Raw genomic sequence first — 26,472 nt, forward strand, 5'->3', positions numbered from 1 at the left:
TATCTCTTCACCGTATTTTGGACATTCAATTGTTAAGTGTTTTATTTTTCTTGGTTTTTCACATTTCCCGATCTTTTACATCTGTGATCTTTTGTCGAAATATAAATTGTTTCTTATTTTCAGGTTCTTGTTTTTGTTTCTTATTTATTCATCCAGTTCTTAAAAAAAATAAACAATCTACCATTTCTTTCTTATTCTCAACATTGTTTTCCAATTTATCATAATTTTCCATTTTTTTAAGCGTTCTACCGACCGGTCTTCTTCTTCGCCGTCATAACTCTACTTGCTCACTTGCGCCCCCCAGCGGAGGAGCCATCCTCTTGCGTGTGTCACGTGATATGAACTTCTTTGCTCTGGAGTTCCTTTCAGCGCCTAGAGTACTGACGTCATCCGTCTTTGCTCCAAAGCATCTCATTGTTACAAATACAATTCGACACAAATATTATTCCCACATTTAGTTAAAACCGTTTGGTTTGCGTCGGAGGCAAACATCTTGCTCGATTCCGAGCTGCCGTGAACGCAGCACGTAGTTTCGTCAGAAGCATCTTCTTCGGAAAGGAATCCGACGCGGTGCCGAACCCACGCGCCCCGCAGAGAAGAACCAGTTCGGTTCGGAGCCTTAACATCCCGGAAGTCCAGGTGGGTTCGCTACGCTCGAGAAAAACCTGTATTTGTTTTTCACGTTTTTTATTTCCGTGTTGGAACGCGGGGTCTATGGCAACAAGGAAACGTGTGTGTGTTTGTATTGTTGTCGAGGGCTCGGTTCGGAACCAACACAGGCTCAACGAAAGGAGGGAGATGAGGCTATTTTGCAGTAAGTGGTTCCGAGTGACTCTTGAGAAACAGATCTGGGTGAAGGATAAAGAACCACTAGCAGAGATGCTAACATCTCCAGCAGCTGTTGCTTCACACGCATCATTCGGAACCGCTAACCCAGAACATCTTGACAGCTCATCTCGGGACATGTTCTTCAGAAACATCTCGTCATGAACCTTATAGAGGGAGCAGGTCCAGGTTCTCATATCAGTGATACAAAAAATGGGGACACAGGTGGAGGAGGAGGGAACAGAAGTATTTGGATAAAAACCCAACTCTCACAAATGTTGGTGAATAAACTTGTTTGGTTTTATTCTCCTAACAGACATGGTACCGGTCCTGACAGTGCTCTTTGTTCTGGCTGTCTGCGGGTCAGTCGGTTCTGGCGGGGTTGGGCCAGATTCGAGTCCGACTGCCGCTCCAGTGCGGTCAGTCTTGGACCTAAACCAGGCGAAGTCCAGTCAACAGCGACACCTGGAGGTTCTGTTCAACAGGTGCAGTACAGTTGCATCAATACTGTAGTAAGAAGGATATATGTGTAGTATTTATTTACAGACCACATGACTCTTGATGAAGTCTTAACTGATTGCATTTGTTTTCAAACCAAAATATGTACAATTTCAATTTCAGTTTATTTAAAAGGACAATTTGCAGTTACATTAAAAAGATGCTGCACCAGATCTGTAGTCGTCAACAAAGATGCAGACAGTTTACATAATACATCACATACAAAAAAAGCAAAAACACAACAATAAAATACTAAAACACAGTACAATCTAATAATGTCAATGATGGCCAAATACCCGTCTGGTACTATTGGTCTGGTATTACTATTTCTGAGTTTTGGGGGCAGAAGTGGAGCGAAAGTATCATGACATTCTATTCCATGTTAATTTTTGTATCTTTTGTCTTTGTTCTATGTTCTTTATCTTTAGACTTAGAGTGTATCGTCTTGTTCTCTTATCGTCTGTATTGCTGTGTTCTAATTGGAAAAACAATTTCCCGCTAAAGAGCTTTAAAGCTCTCGGCTGTATAAAGGTCTTTAGGGGAGGAGGGGTAGCTTTGCACACATCACAAGGAATCACTGTATCCTCTTGTCCTCAGTCATCCCCATGATAAAAACAGTAAAGAACTATAAGCTCTCAGCTCCAAAGGTTCTGATGGTAGTGTCTGGGTCCACAGGTATGGGGAGAACGGCAGCATCACCGTGTCCGGCCTGAAGCGTCTCCTGAAGAACATCGGCTTAGACCGCATCCGGAACGTGACGGTGCAACACACGGAGCATGCGGGCCACCATGAAGACCACCAGGGTCACGGTCATCACACCCACAACCACCATGCTCATGGCCTGGACCCGTCCAAGGCCCACAAAGTGCCCACGGTGGAGCGCGTCACTGTTGAGGAGGAAAGCCCGGACCACCTGCACCAGCGAGCTGCAGGGTTGGTCCTGGACCCCTCTCGTGCCAGTCATGGACACGACCACGGAGACCATGACCACGGAGACCATGACCACGGAGACCATGACCACGGAGACCATGACCACGGAGACCATGACCACCAGGTACTTACTGACATCTTGCCCAAATGATTTTATCTTATGATTTTATTTAATTTTATCTTATGTGATGCAGAAATATGGTTTATCAGGATATTAAATGGTTTGATTTAACGTTTCAAATATGGATAGATTATTAAACTCTATGTAAAAAAACAACCTATTTAAACTTATAAAATATAATATAAAACCATTATTATATGGTTTAAATATTAAACCATATCATATAAATGATGGAACTGATGGAACTGAAACTTACCGTAAAAAACAATCGCATCCGAAAAGTTATTCTGGTCATTGTTGGCTTTATGGCGCCATCGTGTGGAGGTTTGTTGCAGTACAACGAGTTGGTGTTTTTTTTAAACATTTTAAACGGGAGTTTTACACATCAATATTGAAGCAGGCAAATATTCTAAAGGTGGTACAATATAAAGGACATAAAATGAAAAAAAGTGTCAATTACCACAATGTACCTGTATGTCCAAAGTCCAAACGAACGCTAGGGGGGGTAGTATCCCTTTAAGTTAAAAATGTAAACTGAGTGCAAGCGCTAATGGTCTTTACATGCATTTTGTTTAAAGTATTGTTTTTGTTTTTTTTTATCAAAGTGAGTACGTTTTTTTTCAAGTGAATTTAGATTAGTGGGTTTGAATTTGGCTGTAATTAATATTGAATTAACGATGAATTGTTTCCGATAATAAATGTTCTTCCTGTAAGATGCTGGACTTTTCCACAATACTTCAAATAAATCATAATTCTGACGTTGATCAAACAAAACAGGTTCACTCGTTGATTGCTCGCCGTCTTTGTCAACTGCTGTCGTGGTCACGTGACTGGCGCCCTCTTGTGTCAGGTCCTCGGCTGCCAGAACGCTTCCTCGATCCTGTGGTCTCATGGAATGGTGAAGGACGTGAGCATGACCGTGGAGGACTTCGCCTTCGTCTGTCCCGCCCTCCTCGGGCAGATCGACGACAGCTCCTGCATCCAGCACAAAAGCAGCGAGCGCCATAGCGACGGTACGGTCCGATGAAGTCTGATCTGGTCGCTCTGGTGTTCATGTCTGATTTCTCTAGAAGATCATCATCATCATCACCCTGCCAAGAGAGGGACAGCGAAAGCAGGTGAGTTTCTCCCCTTTTTAAAGCCTTCGACACTCTGGTTTGGTCTCACCCGTGCGTCTCTGTCAGCCTGGATCGGAGGCTTCTTGTCCATCGTCCTCATCAGCCTGCTGTCTCTGCTCGCCGTGGTGCTGATCCGGATCATGGGCCTGGTCTTCTTCCAGTTCCTGCTCAGCTTCCTGGTCGCCCTGGCGGTCGGCGCGTTGAGCGGCGACGCGCTGCTCCACCTCCTGCCCTACGTGAGTCGTCACGGCGACGGTCCAGAGTTCTGGAAGGTGTTCTGAGAGTCTGTATGTTAGTCTCAGGGGACCCACCAGCACCTGCAGGAGGACCCGGCGGACCAGGATGACCAGGACTCCGTGTGGAAGGGTCTGACGGCTCTGAGTGGCGTTTATCTGATGTTCCTGATCGAGCACTTCCTGACGCTCGCCAAGCTCTATAAGGATCGCAAGCAGAAGGTACGTTGATGGAAGAATATGAGAGTCATTTAACATTTCAAACGTTGAAGCAAACGCATAGTTTGATTTTTCTTACTTAAATAGTTCAAAAATAAAATTTCTAAATTCAATATTTTAAAATATGTAACTGTTTTAATTCAATATTTTAAAATATGTTACTGTTTTAATTCAATATAAAAAAAAAGTCAATACCAAAATTTAATTAAAAAAACAAACGATACCAATAAAGTATGGGGGAACTTGATCAAACTTTTAGCCAATCATGCGACACGCAGACGATCACATGATGACGCAGAAGAACACAATCTAGTGTCTTCTTTTGGTTTGGTCTGGTGTAAGGTAAGGTAAGGTAAGGTAAGGTAAAACTTTATTGATTGTTTTTTTCCAATAGCCAGCAATTTTTCATAAACAATAAAAAATAATGCATAAAAAATAAAATAAGAAGAACAACATAAAGAGAAGAACAAGATGACAAATCTAAGTCTAAAGATAAAGATAAAGAACATAGGTCAAAGAAAAACAACAAAGACAAAGGATACAAAGACTAACATAGAACAGAACATCCAGATACTCTCACTGCACTCCTGCCCCCGAACTCAGAATTGTACAATTTAATAGCCCGAGGGATGAATGAGTCCCTGAGTCTATTTGTTTTGCACAATTTTGTCACTATTGTATCATTTTTATATTGAATTTAAAAGGCTCCAGATTGAAAAATATTGAACAGAGAACATTTATTTTTGAATTATTGGAGTAAGAATATAAAACGCTATGTTTAAAAAAAAATTTAAAAAAAAAAGAAAAAAGACAAAAATCTCTTAAATTTTTCGAGCAAAAGTATCATGACATTCTATTCCATGTTAATCTTTGTATCCTTTGTCTTTGTTATTTGTCTTTGATCTATCTTTAGACTTAGATTGTGTCATCTTGTACTTGCTTTTTATAGAAACTTTGTTCTCTTCTTCTTCTTCTTTTTTTTTGGATGAATTATCGTCTGTTTTCCTGTGTTCTAATTGGAACAATTTTCCAAAGAAGACCTCCTGAGGGATCAATAAAGTTCTATCTATCTACATTTTTTCAACTTAATAATTCAAATAAGAAAGACGTTTAAATAAATAATTAATAAATGCTTAAAAAGTCAACATTTTAAATGTTCAATTCAATATTCTGACGACACTAATATACTATAGTCACCACTTCCTGTCACGTGACCTCCCGACGCTCTTGTTTCCATCTAGAAGAAGGAGCCGGTGGATCCGGACACGCTGCCTCCTCTGATGAAGGCCACAGAAGGTGAGCATCAGGTTCTTCATCAGTGAAGCAACATGGTCGTCACAAGCTGCTGCTCGTCCTGCAGACAAGGAGACGAACGGCGACTACGCGCCTCGCGTCGCCACCAACGGCGTGCAGGAGTGCGGCGTGGCGGAGGAGGAGCAGGTGATGCTGGCGGCGCCGTCGTCGTCGTACACGGCGGAGGACTGCGAGAACAAGTGCCACTCGCACCTGCACGACACGGTGGGCACGGCGGACAGCGAGCACCACCACCACCACAACTACCACCACATCCTGCACCACCACCACTCCCAGAACCACCACCCCCACAGCCACGCCCACTCCTACTCCCAGCAGCAGTTCCAGGACGCCGGCCTGGCCACGGTGGCGTGGATGGTCATCATGGGGGACGGGCTGCACAACTTCACCGACGGCCTCGCCATCGGTGAGCGACACGAAGCACGCGTCTGTTTGACAAGGTCAAGTGACTGATGACGCGACTTTTTTGCAGGCGCCGCCTTCACCAAGGGCTTGGCCAGCGGCCTCAGCACGTCCGTGGCCGTCTTCTGCCACAAGCTTCCACACGAGCTCGGTGAGTTGTCTTGGCGCCCCCTGCTGGCGAGTGAAACGTTTGCGCCACCTGACTCATCTATTAGAGCAGGGGTCGGGAACCTATGGCTCGCGAGCCAGGTGTGGCTCTTTTGATGATTGCATCTGGCTCGCAGATTTCGGCTTTTCAGATAAAACATAAAATATTATCACTTGTTTCAGGTGTGGGCAATACGTCGATCGCGATCGACCGAAGCTGTTGCGAGTAGATCGCGTGATTTAATAAAATATGATACAAGAAAATAGTAAAGAGAGCTCTGATTGGCTGCTGTGCATATTAATCAAATGGTTATTGCGCCGATTGGTTGAAAATTTGATTGACATGCACAGCAGCCAATCAGAGCTCCTGCCTCTTCCACTGAACGCACGGAAAAGATCATATGAATCGAGAATAAAAAGAGCAAAACGTGCGACAGTCATTTTACGCAATTCAGAAAAACGATATAGAATTATAAGCTTGTTTTTTTAAAATAATATATCGAACAAAATAATGCGCGTTTGATCGCTTCAGGTTCTTCTCTACGAGAGTCACAGAAACATGACGTCAGGTCCATCAAAGTTAAGCTGCAGGTTTCAATGAAAGCGCAACAAATGCTGGTTTTCCTTTTGTGATCGTGTCCTTAAAACACACTTGCATTAATACACCATCACATGATGACTATTTGTAAATGACCTTTATCTCACGAATGTAATAAGAATACGCAGAAACACAAACACGTTAAACAGGTGCAGGTGAGACACACATTCTAATGACGTCAGAGACGATCAGACAAAGCGATGATGATGTGAAGTTACTGATGAACAGTTTTATTCTCGTTAAACTTCATCTGAAATTTAATTAATGCACTTGTGTGATTCATATCAGACATGTTTAAAATTAACAAATATAAACTGTTAGTTTGAATTCATGTTTTCATTTGTTTTTGTTTTTTCATGATCACAGAAATGGAGAAATTTTAGTCTTGTGCTTCATTTAAATATGATGGACATATTGAAATGGAGGCATGGAAAGGGATGAACCCGTCTCAATTCTTTGTTGATTTTGATGAACAAAGGAAAAGGGCTTGAATTCGTGTCAAGCACAGATTCTTACATCTGAATATTATTTATATGGCTCTCACTGAAATAAATTTCCAAATATTTTGCTTTCATGGCTCTCTGAGTCAAAAAGGTTCCCGACCCCTGTATTGGAGAATAACTATGACATCGTTTAGCATCTGCTCACACCCGCTCGGCATGCTGGGAGTGGCGCGTGTCGTCATCATTTATTATTGATACTTGTATATATATATTTCCTTGTGTGTGTTTGGCTACTGTGTCACAGCGACTCATGTCTAATAGACACTCCCTTAATTCTGATTCAACTGAGTGAAACTCAGGTGCACCATGGGAAATGTAGTTAAAATTCAATCTAACATTTTAAATGTCCAATTTTCTTTCTATATTTGGCTAAAAGAGCGATCGGCTTTCTTTTAATATTGTCTGGTGACACTTTAATGTCCTTATTTATATGTTGAGATAAAAAAAATCCATTTAAAAACATTATTTGGGAATTACTGAAACAAGATTATTAAACTCATTTTAAAAGTATTCACATTTTTTAATTGAAACAATACTAATTCAACCTTTCAATAAACACATTGTCGAAAAAAATAAATAAATGCTTAAAAACAGCAACGTATTAATAAAAAGAATAGAAACGTTTCAATATATTCCGATGTCACTGAAATACTTCCATATGTTCGGTGGCAACGGTTCCGATCGGTCCAAACATGTTCTGCGGTCTTCAGGGGACTTCGCTTTGCTGCTGAAGTCCGGCATGACGGTGCGCCAGGCCATGCTGTACAACCTCCTGTCGGCCATGATCGCGTCCCTGGGCCTGGTGGTGGGTCTGCTGATCGGTCAGTACGCGCCGAGCGTCTGCATGTGGGTGTTCGCTCTGACCGCCGGGCTCTTCCTGTACGTGTCGCTCGTGGACATGGTGGGTACATGCACACGCACACGCACACCTGTCAGTCACACACCTGGACCTCTCGCTGTCTCCTCAGGTGCCTGAGATGCTCCACAACGGTGACGTCGGTCACTGCAGCTTCTTCTTCCTTCAGAACGTCGGGATCCTGTTGGGCTTCAGCATCATCCTGCTCATCGCCGTGTTCGAAGACAAGATCCAGTTGTAGCTCACAGTAGTTCTGGATGCATCTGGTCCGGTCTGCCCCAGCTTGCTTGTTACATTTGTGTACTTGTTACATTTGTGTACTTGTTACATTTGTGTACTTGTTACATTTGTGTACTTGTTACATTTCTGTACTTGTTACATTTCTGTACTTGTTACATTTGTGTGTTCATGGAGGAAAAGTTTCTTTTTGTCGTTTTACTGAAAAAATAAACTCAGACTCAAGTGTTTGAACCACAGTTGAGGTTCTGGTTCTGCTTCAGTCACGTGTCCAGGAATATGATCCGGGCCTGTTGTCGACCGACACCAGACTGGTGTGGGACGGGTTGTACTTTTGTGCAATAAGAACCTTCTGTTCTGGTCCATAAAGTGCAGTCCATGTGAGACGAGACTAATGAGCTCCAGCACCAGATCTATGTGTCGTCTCTGGTCACCATGGAGACCTTAAGCTCCACCTGCTCCTGCACCTCCGGAGCCGGAATGTCCCAGTCGGGTCTCTGGTGGTGATAAAAGATGACAGAACTGTCGGTTCATCCTGGACCGTGTTCTAAAGGAAACACAAACTCACCAGCGAGTGAGGCACCACGAGCAGTACCCAGGTTTGTGGGAGACCACGGAGCAGAAGGCCACGACCACGGCTAGGACCAGCACCAAGACGGCCACTACCATTAGAACCTTCCAGAGTTGGTCTGGACCTGTGGTAGGTCATATTAACCAAACAAAAAAACAACCCAACAACCATCCCATTGACACCCCAACCAACCAACAACAATCAAACACATACTACTAACCAAAAAACAACCAACCCAACAACAATGATTAAAAAGTAACAACAACCCAACAACCAACTCACCTGTAACCAACCCATCAACAGCCAACCCCACAACAACCAATCAAACACCTATAACCAACAAGACAACAACCAAACAAAAAAATAACCCAACAACCAACCAAAACATTTTAACCAACCCAACAACAACAAATAAAACACCTACAACCAACCAGACAACAAAAACCAACCAACCCAACAACCAACAAAACGATACCTACCAACCAAATTACAACAATCTATCTAACAACAACAACTCAACAACCCAAGAACAACAACCAATCAAACAAGCAGACACACCTTTAACCAACCAACCAACACATATTAACCAACCAAAGAACGACCAATCCAACATCCACAACCAATCTGACAACAACAACCAACCAAAAAAACAACCCAACAACAACAGATCAAACACCTACAACCAACCAGACAATAAAAACCAACCCAACAACAAAAACCAACACATCAACAACAACCAACCAAAAAACCAATCCAACATCCATCCCATCAACATCCAACAACAACCAACCAAACAATAACCAAATTACCACAACCAACCACAACACATTAACCAACCAAACAACAACCAACCAAAAAAACAACAACCCCAACAACAACCAATCAAACACCTACGACCAACTAGAAAACAAAAACCAACAAAACGATACCAACCAACCAAATAACAACAATCTACAACAACAACAACAACTTACCAACCCAACAACAACAACCAATCAAACAAGCAGACACACCTTTAACCAACCAACCAAAACATATTAACCAACCAAAAAACAACCAATTAAACATCCACAACCAACCTGACAACAACAACCAACCAAAAATCAAACCCAACAACCATCCCATCAACATCCTACCCAACAACAACAGATCAAACCAGGCACCAAGTACCAAATAACAACAATCACCCCAAACATATTCACCAACCAGACAACAAATCTTCAAACACCAACATCCAATCAAATAACCAACAAAACAATAACATAACAATAACAATAACCAAACAATATTAACCGTCCATCAACCAAGTAAGTACAACAAACAACAACAACCAACCTGCTACTCTTCCCCTCGTCTCCACATCATCACCCTCACATTTCCTGTCAGTGGAAGTTTGCTGAACTTCAGGACCAGGAAGTCGCCCACCGTAGACGTCGTGACCTCAGGAGGTGTCAGGAGAGCTGGACGAAAAGACTGGTCAGTGACTCACACACACTCACGGACACACACACACACACACACACACACACACACTCACTGTGTTGGCGGTTGAACGGTGAGTCCAGGTGGGTCCAGGCCGACCGCAGGGGGCCGCAGTGTCCTTGCACCCGCAGGCTGTAGTCGGAGTCAGAGCCGAGGTCAAAGGTCAGGTCACACTGAGTTATGGAGGTCAACTGACACTCGTGGACGTCGACCCAGCTGCCGTTCAGAACCAGACGCTCAAACTCCCTGATGGTCAGATGAGTTCAGAACCTCTGACCCAGTTTCACTTTGTGTGTGTAAGTATGTGTGTAGGACGATAAATTACACATTCATAAATGTATCTATAATTGTGTGAATAAATACTATTTAGATCTTATTTTTTGTCAAATAAATAGTTATTACGTATAATGTATTTTCTATATTATTATTTAATTATTTGGTTATTTCAACTTTTATTGAATCATGTATAATCTAAATGTAGAAAAGAATGTGAATGAAGTTATGTATCTATACATTTATATATTCATAATAAAGTCATTTATCGTCCGTAAGGTGTGTGTGTCCCTGTGTGTGTCTCTCACCCCTGGAACTGGACAGAGTAAAGAACTGCTGTTCGACACAAATATTATTCCCACATTTAGTCAAAACCGTTTGGTTTGCGTCGGAGGCAAACATCTTGCTCGATTCCGAGCTGCCGTGAACGCAGCACGTAGTTTCGTCAGAAGCATCTTCTTCAGAAAGGAATCCGACGCGGTGCCGAACCCACGCGCCCCGCAGAGAAGAACCAGTTCGGTTCGGAGCATTAACACCCCAGAAGTCCAGGTGGGTTCGCTACGCTCGAGAAAAACCTGTATTTGTTTTTTTTCACACGTTTTTTATTTCCATGTTGGAACGCGGGGTCTATGGCAACAAGGAAACGTGTGTGTGTTTGTATTGTTGTCGAGGGCTCGGTTCGGAACCAACACAGGCTCAACGAAAGGAGGGAGATGAGGCTATTTTGCAGTAAGTGGTTCCGAGTGACTCTTGAGAAACAGATCTGGGTGAAGGATAAAGAACCACTAGCAGAGATGCTAACATCTCCAGCAGCTGTTGCTTCACACGCATCATTCGGAACCGCTAACCCAGAACATCTTGACAGCTCATCTCGGGACATGTTCTTCAGAAACATCTCGTCATGAACCTTATAGAGGGAGCAGGTCCAGGTTCTCATATCAGTGATACAAAAAATGGGGACACAGGTGGAGGAGGAGGGAACAGAAGTATTTGGATAAAAACCCAACTCTCACAAATGTTGGTGAATAAACTTGTTTGGTTTTCTTCTCCTAACAGACATGGTACCGGTCCTGACAGTGCTCTTTGTTCTGGCTGTCTGCGGGTCAGTCGGTTCTGGCGGGGTTGGGCCAGATTCGAGTCCGACTGCCGCTCAAGTGCGGTCAGTCTTGGACCTAAACCAGGCGAAGTCCAGTCAACAGCGACACCTGGAGGTTCTGTTCAACAGGTGCAGTACAGTTGCATCAATACTGTAGTAAGAAGGATATATGTGTAGTATTTATTTACAGACCACATGACTCTTGATGAAGTCTTAACTGATTTCATTTGTTTTCAAACCAAAATATGTACAATTTCAATTTCAGTTTATTTAAAAGGACAATTTGCAGTTACATTAAAAAGATGCTGCACCAGATCTGTAGTCGTCAACAAAGATGCAGACAGTTTACATAATACATCACATACAAAAAAAGCAAAAACACAACAATAAAATACTAAAACACAGTACAATCTAATAATGTCAATGATGGCCAAATACCCGTCTGGTACTATTGGTCTGGTATTACTATTTCTGAGGTTTGGGGGCAGAAGTGGAGCGAAAGTATCATGACATTCTATTCCATGTTAATTTTTGTATCTTTTGTCTTTGTTCTATGTTCTTTATCTTTAGACTTAGAGTGTATCGTCTTGTTCTCTTTATTTCTTTGTTTTTGTTCTTATTTTTAGGAATTATCGTCTGTATTGCTGTGTTCTAATTGGAAAAACAATTTCCCGCTAAAAAGCTTTAAAGCTCTCGGCTGTATAAAGGTCTTTAGGGGAGGAGGGGTAGCTTTGCAAACATCATAAGGAATCACTGTATCCTCTTGTCCTCAGTCATCCCCATGATAAAAACAGTAAAGAACTATAAGCTCTCAGCTCCAAAGGTTCTGATGGTAGTGTCTGGGTCCACAGGTATGGAGAGAACGGCAGCATCACCGTGTCCGGCCTGAAGCGTCTCCTGAAGAACATCGGCTTGGACCGCATCCGGAACGTGACGGTGCAACACACGGAGCATGAGGGCCACCATGAAGACCACCAGGGTCACGGTCATCACACCCACAACCACCATGCTCATGGCCTGGACCCGTCCAAGGCCCACAAAGTGCCCACGGTGGAGCGCGTCACTGTTGAGGAGGAAAGCCCGGACCACCTGCACCAGCGAGCTGCAGGGTTGGTCCTGGACCCCTCTCGTGCCAGTCATGGACACGACCACGGAGACCATGACCACGGAGACCATGACCACGGAGACCATGACCATGGAGACCATGACCACGGAGACCATGACCACCAGGTACTTACTGACATCTTGCCCAAATGATTTTATCTTATGGTTTGATTTAACGTTTCAAATATGGATAGATTATTAAACTCTATGTAAAAAAACAACCTATTTAAACTTATAAAATATAATATAAAACCATTATTATATGGTTTAAATATTAAACCATATCATATAAATGATGGAACTGATGGAACTGAAACTTACCGTAAAAAACAATCGCATCCGAAAAGTTATTCTGGTCATTGTTGGCTTTATGGCGCCATCGTGTGGAGGTTTGTTGCAGTACAACGAGTTGGTGTTTTTTTTAAAACATTTTAAACGGGAGTTTTACACATCAATATTGAAGCAGGCAAATATTCTAAAGGTGGTACAATATAAAGGACATAAAATGAAAAAAAGTGTCAATTACCACAATGTACGTGTATGTAAGTCCAAACGAACGCTAGGGGGGGTAGTATCCCTTTAAGTTAAAAATGTAAACTGATTGCAAGCGCTAATTTACATGCATTTTGTTTAAAGTATTGTTTTTGTTTTTTTTATCAAAGTGAGTACGTTTTTTTTTCAAGTGAATTTAGATTAGTGGGTTTGAATTTGGCTGTAATTAATATTGAATTAACGATGATTTTTTTCCGATAATAAATGTTCTTCATGTAAGATTCTGGACTTTTCCACAATACTTCAAATAAATCATAATTCTGACGTTAATCAAACAAAACAGGTTCACTCGTTGATTGCTCGCCGTCTTTGTCAACCGCTGTCGTGGTCACGTGACTGGCGCCCTCTTGTGTCAGGTCCTCGGCTGCCAGAACGCTTCCTCGATCCTGTGGTCTCATGGAATGGTGAAGGACGGGAGCATGACCGTGGAGGACTTCGCCTTCGTCTGTCCCGCCCTCCTCGGGCAGATCGACGACAGCTCCTGCATCCAGCACAAAAGCGGCGAGCGCCATAGCGACGGTACGGTCCGATGAAGTCTGATCTGGTCGCTCTGGTTTTCATGTCTGATTTCTCTAGAAGATCATCATCATCACCCTGCCAAGAGAGGGACAGCGAAAGCAGGTGAGTTTCTCCCCTTTTTAAAGCCTTCGACACTCTGGTTTGGTCTCACCCGTGCGTCTCTGTCAGCCTGGATCGGAGGCTTCTTGTCCATCGTCCTCATCAGCCTGCTGTCTCTGCTCGCCGTGGTGCTGATCCGGATCATGGGCCTGGTCTTCTTCCAGTTCCTGCTCAGCTTCCTGGTCGCCCTGGCGGTCGGCGCGTTGAGCGGCGACGCGCTGCTCCACCTCCTGCCCTACGTGAGTCGTCACGGCGACGGTCCAGAGTTCTGGAAGGTGTTCTGAGAGTCTGTATGTTAGTCTCAGGGGACCCACCAGCACCTGCAGGAGGACCCGGCGGACCAGGATGACCAGGACTCCGTGTGGAAGGGTCTGACGGCTCTGAGTGGCGTTTATCTGATGTTCCTGATCGAGCACTTCCTGACGCTCGCCAAGCTCTATAAGGATCGCAAGCAGAAGGTACGTTGATGGAAGAATATGAGAGTCATTTAACATTTCAAACGTTGAAGCAAACGCATAGTTTGATTTTTCTTATTTAAATAGTTCAAAAATAAAATTTCTAAATTCAATATTTTAAAATATGTAACTGTTTTAATTGAATATTTTAAAACATGTAACTGTTTTAATGCAATATTTTAAAATATGTAACTGTTTTAATTCAATATAAAAAAAACAGTCAATACCAAAATTCAATTAAAAAAACCAATGATACCAATAAAGTATGGGGGAACTTGATCAAACTTTTAGCCAATCATGCGACACGCAGACGATCACATGATGACGCAGAAGAACACAATCTAGTGTCTTCTTTTCATTTGGTCTGATGTAAGGTAAGGTAAGGTAAAACTTTATTGATTGTTTTTTCCCAATAGCCAGCCATTTTTCATAAACAATAAAAAATAATGCATAAAAAATAAAATAAGAAGAAGAACATAAAGAGAAAGAACAAGATGACACAATCTAAGTCTAAAGATAAAGATAAAGAACATAGTTCAAAGAAAAACAACAAAGACAAAAGATACAAAGACTAACATGGAACAGAACATCCAGATACTCTCACTCCATTCCTGCCCCCGAACTCAGAATTGTACAATTTAATAGCCCGAGGGATGAATGAGTCCCTGAGTCCATTTGTTTTGCACAATTTTGTCACTATTGTATCATTTTTATATTGAATTTAAAAGGCTCCAGATTGAAAAATATTGAACAGAGAACATTTATTTTTGAATTATTGGAGTAAGAATATAAAACGCTATGTTTAAAAAAAAGAAGAAAAAAGACAAATCTCTTTAATTTTTCGAGCAAAAGTATCATGACATTCTATTCCATGTTAATCTTTGTCTTTGTTATTTGTCTTTGATCTATCTTTAGACTTAGATTGTGTCATCTTGTACTTGCTTTTTATAGAAACTTTGTTCTCTTCTTCTTCTTCTTTTTTTTTGGATGAATTATCGTCTGTTTTCCTGTGTTCTAATTGGAACAATTTTCCAAAGAAGACCTCCTGAGGGATCAATAAAGTTCTATCTATCTACATTTTTTCAACTTAATAATTCAAATAAGAAAGAAGTTTAAATAAATAATTAATAAATGCTTAAAAAGTCAACATTTGAAATGTATAGTCACCACTTCCTGTCACGTGACCTCCCGACGCTCTTGTTTCCATCTAGAAGAAGGAGCCGGTGGATCCGGACACGCTGCCTCCTCTGATGAAGGCCACAGAAGGTGAGCAGCAGGTTCTTCATCAGTGAAGCAACATGGTCGTCACAAGCTGCTGCTCGTCCTGCAGACAAGGAGACGAACGGCGACTACGCGCCGCGCGTCGCCACCAACGGCGTGCAGGAGTGCGGCGTGGCGGAGGAGGAGCAGGTGATGCTGGCGGCGCCGTCGTCGTCGTACACGGCGGAGGACTGCGAGAACAAGTGCCACTCGCACCTGCACGACACGGTGGGCACGGCGGACAGCGAGCACCACCACCACCACAACTACCACCACATCCTGCACCACCACCACTCCCAGAACCACCACCCCCACAGCCACGCCCACTCCTACTCCCAGCAGCAGTTCCAGGACGCCGGCCTGGCCACGGTGGCGTGGATGGTCATCATGGGGGACGGGCTGCACAACTTCACCGACGGCCTCGCCATCGGTGAGCGACACGAGTGCGCGTCTGTTTGACGAGGTCACGTGACTGATGACGCGACTTTTTTGCAGGCGCCGCCTTCACCAAGGGCTTGGCCAGCGGCCTCAGCACGTCCGTGGCCGTCTTCTGCCACAAGCTTCCACACGAGCTCGGTGAGTTGTCTTGGCGCCCCCTGCTGGCGAGTGAAACGTTTGCGCCACCTGACTCATCTATTAGAGCAGGGGTCGGGAACCTATGGCTCGCGAGCCAGGTGTGGCTCTTTTGATGATTGCATCTGGCTCGCAGATTTCGGCTTTTCAGATAAAACATAAAATATTATCACTTGTTTCAGGGGTGGGCAATACGTCGATCGCGATCGACCGAAGCTGTTGCGAGTAGATCGCGTGATTTAATAAAATATGATACAAGAAAATTGTAAAGAGAGCTCTGATTGGCTGCTGTGCATATTAATCAAATGGTTATTGCGCCGATTGGTTGAAAATTTGATTGACATGCACAGCAGCCAATCAGAGCTCCTGCCTCTTCCACTGAACGCACGGAAAAGATCATATGAATCGAGAATAAAAAGAGCAAAACGTGCGACGGTCATTTTACGCAATTCAGAAAAACGATATAGAATTATAAGCTTGTTTTTTTTAAATAATATATCGAACAAATGAATGCGCGTTTGATCGCTTCAGGTTCTTCTCTACGAGAGTCACAGAAACATGACGTCAGGTCCATCAAAGTTAAGCTGCAGGTTTCAATGAAAGCGCAACAAATGCTGGTTTTCCTTTTGTGATCGCGGTCCTTAAAACACACTTGCATTAATACACCATCACATGATGACTATTTGTAAATGACCTTTATCTCACGAATGTAATAAGAATACGCAGAAACACAAACACGTTAAACAGGTGCAGGTGAGACACACATTCTAATGACGTCAGAGACGATCAGACAAAGCGATGATGATGTGAAGTTACTGATGAACAGTTTTATTCTCGTTAAACTTCATCTGAAATTTAATTAATCCACTTGTGTGATTCATATCAGACATGTTTAAAATTAACAAATATAAACTGTTAGTTTGAATTCATGTTTTCATTTGTTTTTGTTTCTTCATGATCACAGAAATGGAGAAATTTTAGTCTTGTGCTTCATTTAAATATGATGGACATATTGAAATGGAGGCATGGAAAGGGATGAACCCGTCTGAATTCTTTGTTGATTTTGATGAACAAAGGAAAAGGGCTTGAATTCGTGTCAAGCACAGATTCTTATATCTGAATATTATTTATATAGCTCTCACTGAAATAAATTTCCAAATATTTTGCTTTCATGGCTCTCTGAGTCAAAAAGGTTCCCGACCCCTGTATTAGAGAATAACTATGACATCGTTTAGCATCTGCTCACACCCGCTCGGCATGCTGGGAGTGGCGCGTGTCGTCATCATTTATTATTGATACTTGTATATATATATTTCCTTGTGTGTGTTTGGCTACTGTGTCACAGCGACTCATGTCTAATAGACACTCCCTTAATTATGATTCAACTGAGTGAAACTCAGGTGCACCATGGGAAATGTAGTTAAAATTCAATCTAACATGTTAAATGTCCAATTTTCTTTCTATATTTGGCTAAAAGAGCGATTGGCTTTCTTTTAATATTGTCTGGTGACACTTTAATGTCCTTATTTATATGTTGAGATAAAAAAAATCCATTTAAAAACAATATTTGGGAATTACTGAAACAAGATTATTAAACTCATTTTAAAAGTATTCACATTTTTTAATTGAAACAATACTAATTCAACCTTTCAATAAACACATTGCCGAAAAAATAAATAAATGCTTAAAAAACAGCAACGTATTAATAAAAAGAATAGAAACGTTTCAATATATTCCGATGTCACTGAAATACTTCCATATGTTCGGTGGCAACGGTTCCGATCGGTCCAAACATGTTCTGCGGTCTTCAGGGGACTTCGCTTTGCTGCTGAAGTCCGGCATGACGGTGCGCCAGGCCATGCTGTACAACCTCCTGTCGGCCATGATCGCGTCCCTGGGCCTGGTGGTGGGTCTGCTGATCGGTCAGTACGCGCCGAGCGTCTGCATGTGGGTGTTCGCTCTGACCGCCGGGCTCTTCCTGTACGTGTCGCTCGTGGACATGGTGGGTACATGCACACGCACATGCATACACACACCTGTCAGTCACACACCTGGACCTCTCGCTGTCTCCTCAGGTGCCTGAGATGCTCCACAACGGTGACGTCGGTCACTGCAGCTTCTTCTTCCTTCAGAACGTCGGGATCCTGTTGGGCTTCAGCATCATCCTGCTCATCGCCGTGTTCGAAGACAAGATCCAGTTGTAGCTCACAGTAGTTCTGGATGCATCTGGTCCGGTCGGCCCCAGCTTGCTTGTTACATTTGTGTACTTGTTACATTTGTGTACTTGTTACATTTCTGTACTTGTTACATTTCTGTACTTGTTACATTTCTGTACTTGTTACATTTGTGTGTTCATGGAGGAAAAGTTTCTTTTTGTCGTTTTACTGAAAAAATAAACTCAGACTCAAGTGTTTGAACCACAGTTGAGGTTCTGGTTCTGCTTCAGTCACGTGTCCAGGAATATGATCCGGGCCTGTTGTCGACCGACACCAGAGTGGTGTGGGACGGGTTGTACTTTTGTGCAATAAGAACCTTCTGTTCTGGTCCATAAAGTGCAGTCCATGTGAGACGAGACTAATGAGCTCCAGCACCAGATCTATGTGTCGTCTCTGGTCACCATGGAGACCTTAAGCTCCACCTGCTCCTGCACCTCCGGAGCCGGAATGTCCCAGTCGGGTCTCTGGTGGTGATAAAAGATGACAGAACTGTTGGTTCATCCTGGACCGTGTTCTAAAGGAAACAAACTCACCAGCGAGTGAGGCAGCGCCACCTTGTGGAAGTACCACGAGCAGTACCCAGGTTTGTGGGAGACCACGGAGCAGAAGGCCACGACCACGGCTAGGACCAGCACCAAGACAGCCACTACCATTAGAACCTTCCAGAGTTGGTCTGGCCCTGTGGTAGGTCCAGGAGAACAGGATGAGGATTTGTGTTCAATCCAAGTCGTGACGGTCACCAACCTTTCATAGAGACGCACTGAGTCTCGGTGTTGGTGCTGCTGTACCGGTCGTCCAGAACCAGTCGCGCCCAAAAACAGTGAACCTGATGGTCTCTCAGCTGGACGTGCAGAAGCTTCTGCTGGACCGGGACAGTGAAGACCTCCGGCTGGACATTAGAGGAAGACATTTAGGTTCTGTTCCAGACGTCACGTGACCGCACAGAAGGGTTGCTAGTTCTACTCTAGCATTCCTGCCTGATCTCCAGGTCAATGTTCTGGTTTAACATGGATCTGCAGCACAGTGGCAACCGACAACCAACTAATCAATAACAACCAACCAAATAACAACAACCAACCCAACAATGAAAATAAAAAGGAACAACCCAGCAACAACAACTTACCAACCCACAAACAACCAATCAAACACCTACAAACAACCAGACAACAACCAACCAAAACATATTAACCAAACAAAAAAACAACCCAACAACCATCCCATTGACACCCCAACCAACCAACAACAACCAATCAAACACATACTACTAACCAAATAACAACCAACCCAACAACAATGATTAAAAAGTAACAACAACCCAACAACCAACTCACCTGTAACCAACCCATCAACAGCCAACCCAACAACAACCAATCAAACACCTATAACCAACAAGACAACAACCAAACAAAAAAATAACCCAACAACCAACCAAAACATTTTAACCAACCCAACAACAACAAATAAAACACCTACAACCAACCAGACAACAAAAACCAACCAACCCAACAACCAACAAAACGATACCTACCAACCAAATTACAACAATCTACCTAACAACAACAACTCAACAACCCAAGAACAACAACCAATCAAACAAGCAGACACACCTTTAACCAACCAACCAACACATATTAACCAACCAAAGAACGACCAATCCAACATCCACAACCAATCTGACAACAACAACCAACCAAAAAAACAACCCAACAACAACAGATCAAACACTTACAACCAACCAGACAATAAAAACCAACCCAACAACAAAAACCAACACATCAACAACAACCAACCAAAAAACCAATCCAACATCCATCCCATCAACATCCAACAATAACCAAATTACCACAACCAACCACAACACATTAACCAACCAAACAACAACCAACCAAACAACAACAACCCCAACAACAACCAATCAAACACCTACGACCAACTAGAAAACAAAAACCAACCAACCCAACAACCATCCCATCAACATCCCACCCAACAACAACCAACAAAACGATACCAACCAACCAAATAACAACAATCTACAACAACAACAACTTACCAACCCAACAACAACAACCAATCAAACAAGCAGACACACTTTTAACCAACCAACCAAAACATATTAACCAACCAAAAAACAACCAATTAAACATCCACAACCAACCTGACAACAACAACCAACCAAAAATCAAACCCAACAACCATCCCATCAACATCCTACCCAACAACAACAGATCAAACCAGGCACCAAGTACCAAATAACAACAATCACCCCAAACATATTCACCAACTAGACAACAAATCTTCAAACACCAACATCCAATCAAATAACCAACAAAACAATAACATAACAATAACAATAACCAAACAATATTAACCGTCCATCAACCAAGTAAGTACAACAAACAACAACAACCAACCTGCTGCTCTTCCCCTCGTCTCCACATCATCACCCTCACATTTCCTGTCAGTGGAAGTTTGCTGAACTTCAGGACCAGGAAGTCGCCTACCGTAGACGTTGTGACCTCAGGAGGTGTCAGGAGAGCTGGACGAAAAGACTGGTCAGAGACTCACACACACTCACGGACACACACACACACACACACACACACACACACACACACACACACACACACACACACTCACGGACACACACACACACACACACACACTCACGGACACACACACACACTCACTGTGTTGGCGGTTGAACGGTGAGTCCAGGTGGGTCCAGGCCGACCGTAGGGGGCCGCAGTGTCCTTGCACCCGCAGGTTGTAGTCGGAGTCAGAGCCCAGGTCAAAGGTCAGGTCACACTGAGTTTTGGAGGTCAACTGACACTCGTGGACGTCGACCCAGCTGCCGTTCAGAACCAGACGCTCAAACTCCCTGATGGTCAGATGAGTTCAGAACCTCTGACCCAGTTTCACTTTGTGTGTGTAAGTATGTGTGTAGGACGATAAATTACACATTCATAAATGTATCTATGATTGTGTGATATTAAATATTAAAATGTCACTATATTAAAACTATTTAAATCTTATTTTTTTCAAATAAATAGTTATTATGTATAATATTTTTGCATATTATTATTTAATTATTTCGTTATTTCAACTTTTATTGACTCATGTAAAATCTAAATGTAGAAATGAATGTATTCATGTATAATACATGAATAAATAAATGATGAAATGACGAAATACACATTAATGTATTTCTACATCGAGAATCAGATTCAGAAACCTATATTGTCATCGTTCTAGTTATGTATCTATACATTTATATATTCATAATAAAGTCATTTATCGTCCGTAAGGTGTGTGTGTCCCTGTGTGTGTGTCTCTCACCCCTGGAACTGGACAGAATAAAGAACTGCTGTTCTGCAAGCCTCCTGCTGGGGGCGCCACATCAGAGTGTGTCTCATATTGACAGATATAATTGAGACGTTTGTGGGCGGAGCCAGCGTGGATACACCCGCGGGCACCAAAACTGCTACCGGACAAGTTTAAGAATGTTATTATCACGACAAGCTAAAGCCGGCCGGCGCCGCCGAGCAAGGCACATCATTTAAGCATCAAACTCACAGTCAGTGGGAAGAACCAGCAGCAGCAGCAGCAGCAGCGTCATGGCAGCCGGTCCATTCGCCCCACGTCCAGAAACTAAAGGAGCCACGAGGCGTACTTGTAACTCATCCTATTCTTTCTCAGATCCAGAAGATCCAGTTGAACTTGCTCGTCTTAAAGCCTTTAGATTCTTGACGAGGCGTTGTCATGTGACCTCTCTGTGTGACCTCACCCACAATTATCCTGCCGGGGTTGTCGGTTCTGACGCTGACTCGTGTTGTGTCGTTCTGTTTGTGCTACAGGTGGATGAACGTACTCAGAGGCCCGACTCTCTCTGACCTCCTCTGGTCCTGGTGGAGGGTCTTAGACTCGTAGGAACTACACAACCTAAAGCTCATGTGAAGGATGACCTTTGACCTTTATAGGTCCTGGGTCAACCAGACATGAAACTACTTCCATATTTCAAAACACTGACTCAGAACTATTTCTTTTGTGGAAGATTCATTGAAATAAAACTAATAAAACAGAGAATATGTTGCCACATCTTTGTATTTGTTGCTTTACATAGTTTTTACAATTCGTTTTGTCTTAAAGTTGTTAAGTTTCAATATCCTTATTTAAATACTCACCGCATAGACGCTAGTTAGCAACACTGCTAACGCTAGATAGTGACACTGCTATCGGTACTTAGCGACACTGAGAATTCTAGTTAGCAACATTGCTAATGCTAGATAGCAACACTGCTAACACTAGATAGTGACACTGCTACCGGTTAGAAAGCAACACTGCTAATGCTAGATAGCAACACTGCTAACGCTAGATAGTGACACTGCTACTGGTAGTTAGCAACACTGAAACCTCTAGTTAGCAACATTGCTAATGCTAGATAGCAACACTGCTAACGCTAGATAGTAACATTGCTAACGCTAGAAAGCAACACTGCTAATGCTAGATAGCGACACTGCTAATGCTGGTTAGCAACATTGCAACCGCTAGCACCTGAGATGATAAAGTAATTTCTTTAAACAAACTATTAACCTTTATATATAATCTTTATAAATTTGTGAGACATTACTAGCTAAAATTGCATGTGAAGGATAAGTCACATCGACACAAATGCACGTTATTCTGACCCACAACACTGACACACAAACTCTACATCATCCATCATGCTGACGTCGAACTGTTTCTATTATGGAAGATTCATCATTTAACAAAAAAATGTAAAAGGTGTTGTTACTTCTTTGTTGGTAAAAGTGGTGTAAATATCATTGTGTTATGTTGCTACAGAAAAGTTTCAATATCTTTGTTAAATACTCACAACACAGACCTAGAATGATGTGACTGCCATGGCTAGTAAGCATCGCTGCTAACCTTAGCTCCTGTGGTGATTATGTCACGTATTTAAACAAAATATTAACTTGTGAGACATAACTCTCAAACAGGACAATGTGAAGGTTGAGTCACATCAACAAAACTGCACACTATCGTGACTCACAACACTGACACACACACACACATGGTATTGTGGAAGATTCATGATAATAGTATAAATAAGTCAGAGAAGTTGTTCATTCATTCTCTTTTTGTTGCTAAAATGAGTGTAAATATCACTGTGTCACGAAGAAACGTTACTAAGAGAGAAGAGAAGTCTTTCACTTTCAATACCAATTAAAATACTTGCAATACTAAGACTAAGTAACTGCTAACGCTAATTAGCTTTAAATCTAGCTCCTTTGATGACGACAAACAAAATATTAACCTCATAAAACGTGCGAGACCAGCTAAAACTGGATTATGTGTATTTTGGGTCACATCGACACAACTCATCTCTTTGTCTTTGTGTTGTTCAAACTAACATCGACTTTTCAGGTTGTGTTGTTGCTGAGAGAACAGACATAGAGTGATGGCTAAGGCGAGATAGCGAAACTGCTAACGCTAGCTTCTGTAATGATGATAATTTTGGGTCATATACAACAAAACTGAATGTCCTAGTGACCCACAACAATGACACACAAGCACAACTTCTCTACTGTTTATATATAAAAACAAAACTAGTACGTCACACAGTGTTTGTGTGTTCATATGAGAGTGTGTGTGTGAATAATCTGGACTTCTGTGTTACAGGTGATAATCAGTTTCAGTCCGGTCATAAATGAGGACCTTGGACTCTCGCAGTCTCAGTCGTTGACCATAAAACCATAAAACTAACGATCGACCCGTTTCCCGCTTCACTGGGACAATCGCCTGATCAAAGAGTTCTGGATCAAAACTGATCAAATCTGATCCAGAACTTATTGGAAATACTTCCTTTTGTAAGAAGGTTCTGTCTACACAGGTCACCCCTCTACCAGTGCCTTTGTACCCCCTCTACAAGTCATCCCGGACCCTCTACAGATGGGAGGGGCGTGGCCTAAAGATGGGCGGTGAAGGTCAACAGGGGCGTGGGTGGTTTATGGTTCTGTTGGAGTTCATGGTCCAGTTGGCGAGCTGGTTTCACCTCAGACATCGCAGAGACGACTCCACAGCTGGTAGATCCGACCGCCAGTCCATCAGCAAACATGTCTACGGCCGTGGAAGTGACCGGGTTCATCATGTGCGTGATCAGCTGGATGCTCACCGGAGCGTCGCTGGTCAACGACTACTGGAAGATCTCCACCGTGTCGGGCAGCGTCATCATCTCGCAGCGGCAGTTCGAGAACCTGTGGCACTCCTGTGCCGAGAACAGCGCCGGCATCGCCGAGTGTCGCGACTTCGAGTCCATGCTGTCGCTTCCTGGTGAGCTACACGTTCTTGAACCCTTTAGAAGACCACAGGCTCGACTCACAGAAAGAGGGGGAGGGAGTGATTTTACTTGGACTACCGTCGGACCCTCGGGTAGAGAGGGTGTGGACCAGGACTTCCGGAAAGGCCCAGCAGGCCAGGAGGGTGTCGACCAGGACTCGTAAAAGCCCACTGACCAGGGAGCTTGTCAACTAGTACTCCTGAAGGCCTACCGGGTTTGGAAGGGTTTTGAGTAGTTTTTCTTAAGGCTTTGGGCCGGAGGGCGTTGACCATGACCAGGAAAGGCCGACCAGGCAGAGGGGGGGAAGACTCGGAGGGGGGTTATGACGTCAGTGTTTCTAAAGAGAGCGGGAAGAAGGACGATGACATAATTACGTAAGACGAGAGTTTGCGTGACCCGCCCACAAGTGATGTCACGTGATTGGCTGCGCGTTGTATGATTGGCCGAAAGTGCAATCGAGTACTATTTTGGTAGTGCCTGGTGGTACTATAATAACTACATTTTTATACTGAATTTAAAAGGCTCAAAATTACAAAGTGGATCACATGAGCGACTCCTGTGACTCAAACGAACCGTAGACCACCAACACATCTCCTCGGTCTTTGTGTTCAGAACACGTCCAGGCGTGCCGGGCGCTCATGATCATCGCTCTGCTGCTCGGGCTCGGGTCCATGATCGTGGCCCTGCTTGGACTCAAGTGTATCAGGATCGGGTCGTCCACAGACGAGTCCAAAGCCAAGATGGCCTTCATCGGGGGAATCATGAGTATCTTGGGAGGTAAGTTTGTGTTTGTGTGATCAGTAGCAGGTCCAGGTTTGGACTCAATCTTTTGGTCTTCAGGGTTGTGCTGCATGATTGCCGTCTCCTGGTACGCCTTCAGAGTCGTGGAGGACTTCAACAACCCGTTTTTTGGTGGTGTCAGGTAAGTCCACAGCGTGTGTTTTTTTGTGTGTGTGTCACCATTACATTCCTGTGTGTGTTTGTGTGACTGCAGGTTCGAGCTGGGTGTGGGTCTGTACCTGGGCTGGGGGGGGTCTTCTCTGTCCATTTTGGGCGGAGCTTTGCTGTGTAGCGCCTGCAAGAAAGCGTCCTCTAGTGGCAAGATGAGGTGAGTGTTCCAACAAGAACACAAGTCTTGGACACTTGGAGGTGACAACTGTGTGACTTCTTTCTCTTCCGCCTCACAGCAGTTACCATGGAACCGCTCCACAGAAGGTCTACAAGGCGACAGCCCGGTCGGAGCCAGACTCATCCAGAGCATACGTCTGAACTCACACATGTACATTCTCACACGTCTACACACACACACGCATGCACACACATACACTTTTCATCTCCAACGGTTTTCAACGACCAAGAACGTTTCAAATGTTTTTTCAAATCAATAAAGTTTTATGTAACGCCAACAACAACGGATGTCTGTGTGTTTTTCTGTATGTTTAAGTGTGTGAGAGTGTGTGTGTTTATCTGTATACGTCTGTGTGTGTGTGTGTGTGTGTGTAAATATGTTAGTGTGTGCCTTACAGTAATGCGTATATGTCTGTGTGTTTTAGAGTGTGTGTGTTTATGTGTATATGTCTGTGATTGTGTGCTTTTGTCTGTATAAGTTTGTGAGTATCTTTGTGGATGTGCATGTGTGCTAATAAGTGTGTGTATCTGTGTGTATACCTGTTTATCTGTGTGTGTGTGTATATATGTGTTTGTATAAGTGTGCTAGAGTGTGTGTGTTTCTATGCATGTGTGTGTATAAGTGTGTTTTTGTGTACATGTGTATCTGTATTTGTTTATCTGTATGCGTGTGTGTATATCTTTGTGTGTATCTTTGTTTATGCGTGTGTGTTTATATTCTGTGCATGCGTGTGTATGTCTTTGTGCATGTGTATGTGTTTTTGTGTATATCTGTATGTGTGTGTGTGAGACTGTGTGTGTGTGTG

General features: G+C 43.2%; 4 protein-coding genes across 10 annotated transcripts; 3 read left to right on the plus strand and 1 right to left on the minus strand.

Annotated features, from left to right (window-relative positions):
• The first annotated feature begins 420 nt into the window (after window positions 1-420).
• LOC148063881 (zinc transporter ZIP6-like) lies at window positions 421-8,240 on the plus strand. 5 transcript variants are annotated; one of them, XM_087811427.1, is made up of 12 exons: window positions 702-814; window positions 1,142-1,310; window positions 1,999-2,377; window positions 3,225-3,387; window positions 3,445-3,492; window positions 3,559-3,728; window positions 3,789-3,947; window positions 5,186-5,240; window positions 5,305-5,664; window positions 5,731-5,811; window positions 7,619-7,809; window positions 7,877-8,240. In XM_087811427.1, exons 1-12 carry the CDS (start codon window positions 715-717, stop codon window positions 8,003-8,005), a joined length of 2,004 nt encoding a protein of 667 aa, XP_087667553.1. In that variant the 5' UTR covers window positions 702-714; the 3' UTR covers window positions 8,006-8,240. The 5 variants fall into 5 exon arrangements, with proteins under 5 accessions (XP_087667557.1, XP_087667552.1, XP_087667553.1 ...); XM_087811428.1 differs by having other exon boundaries at window positions 3,448-3,492; XM_087811429.1 differs by having other exon boundaries at window positions 3,451-3,492.
• A 2,440-nt stretch (window positions 8,241-10,680) lies between these two features.
• Window positions 10,681-18,407, plus strand: LOC148063882 (zinc transporter ZIP6-like). 3 transcript variants are annotated; one of them, XM_087811523.1, is made up of 12 exons: window positions 10,682-10,876; window positions 11,384-11,552; window positions 12,275-12,653; window positions 13,436-13,598; window positions 13,656-13,700; window positions 13,767-13,936; window positions 13,997-14,155; window positions 15,364-15,418; window positions 15,483-15,842; window positions 15,908-15,988; window positions 17,797-17,987; window positions 18,061-18,407. In XM_087811523.1, exons 2-12 carry the CDS (start codon window positions 11,386-11,388, stop codon window positions 18,187-18,189), a joined length of 1,899 nt encoding a protein of 632 aa, XP_087667649.1. In that variant the 5' UTR covers window positions 10,682-10,876; window positions 11,384-11,385; the 3' UTR covers window positions 18,190-18,407. The 3 variants fall into 3 exon arrangements, with proteins under 3 accessions (XP_087667648.1, XP_087667649.1, XP_087667650.1); XM_087811524.1 differs by having other exon boundaries at window positions 13,659-13,700; XM_087811522.1 differs by having other exon boundaries at window positions 10,681-10,876; window positions 13,656-13,936.
• A 174-nt stretch (window positions 18,408-18,581) lies between these two features.
• On the minus strand, window positions 18,582-21,849 carry il20rb (interleukin 20 receptor subunit beta). Its single transcript, XM_087810355.1, has 7 exons — window positions 21,775-21,849; window positions 21,538-21,682; window positions 20,889-21,079; window positions 20,613-20,698; window positions 18,946-19,090; window positions 18,735-18,880; window positions 18,582-18,665 (listed from the first exon to the last, which is right to left on the minus strand). The coding sequence occupies exons 1-7, from the start codon at window positions 21,815-21,817 to the stop codon at window positions 18,582-18,584; spliced, it is 840 nt and encodes a 279-aa protein (XP_087666481.1). The 5' UTR covers window positions 21,818-21,849.
• Window positions 21,850-24,308: 2,459 nt separating this feature from the next.
• On the plus strand, window positions 24,309-25,915 carry cldn15la (claudin 15-like a). Its single transcript, XM_087811133.1, has 5 exons — window positions 24,309-24,531; window positions 25,151-25,315; window positions 25,379-25,460; window positions 25,533-25,646; window positions 25,726-25,915. The coding sequence occupies exons 1-5, from the start codon at window positions 24,315-24,317 to the stop codon at window positions 25,805-25,807; spliced, it is 660 nt and encodes a 219-aa protein (XP_087667259.1). The 5' UTR covers window positions 24,309-24,314; the 3' UTR covers window positions 25,808-25,915.
• The last annotated feature ends 557 nt before the right edge of the window (window positions 25,916-26,472 follow it).

This window comes from Callionymus lyra, chromosome 16, assembly GCF_982586985.1.
Source record: "Callionymus lyra chromosome 16, fCalLyr1.hap1.1, whole genome shotgun sequence".
Lineage (NCBI taxonomy): Eukaryota > Metazoa > Chordata > Actinopteri > Syngnathiformes > Callionymidae > Callionymus > Callionymus lyra.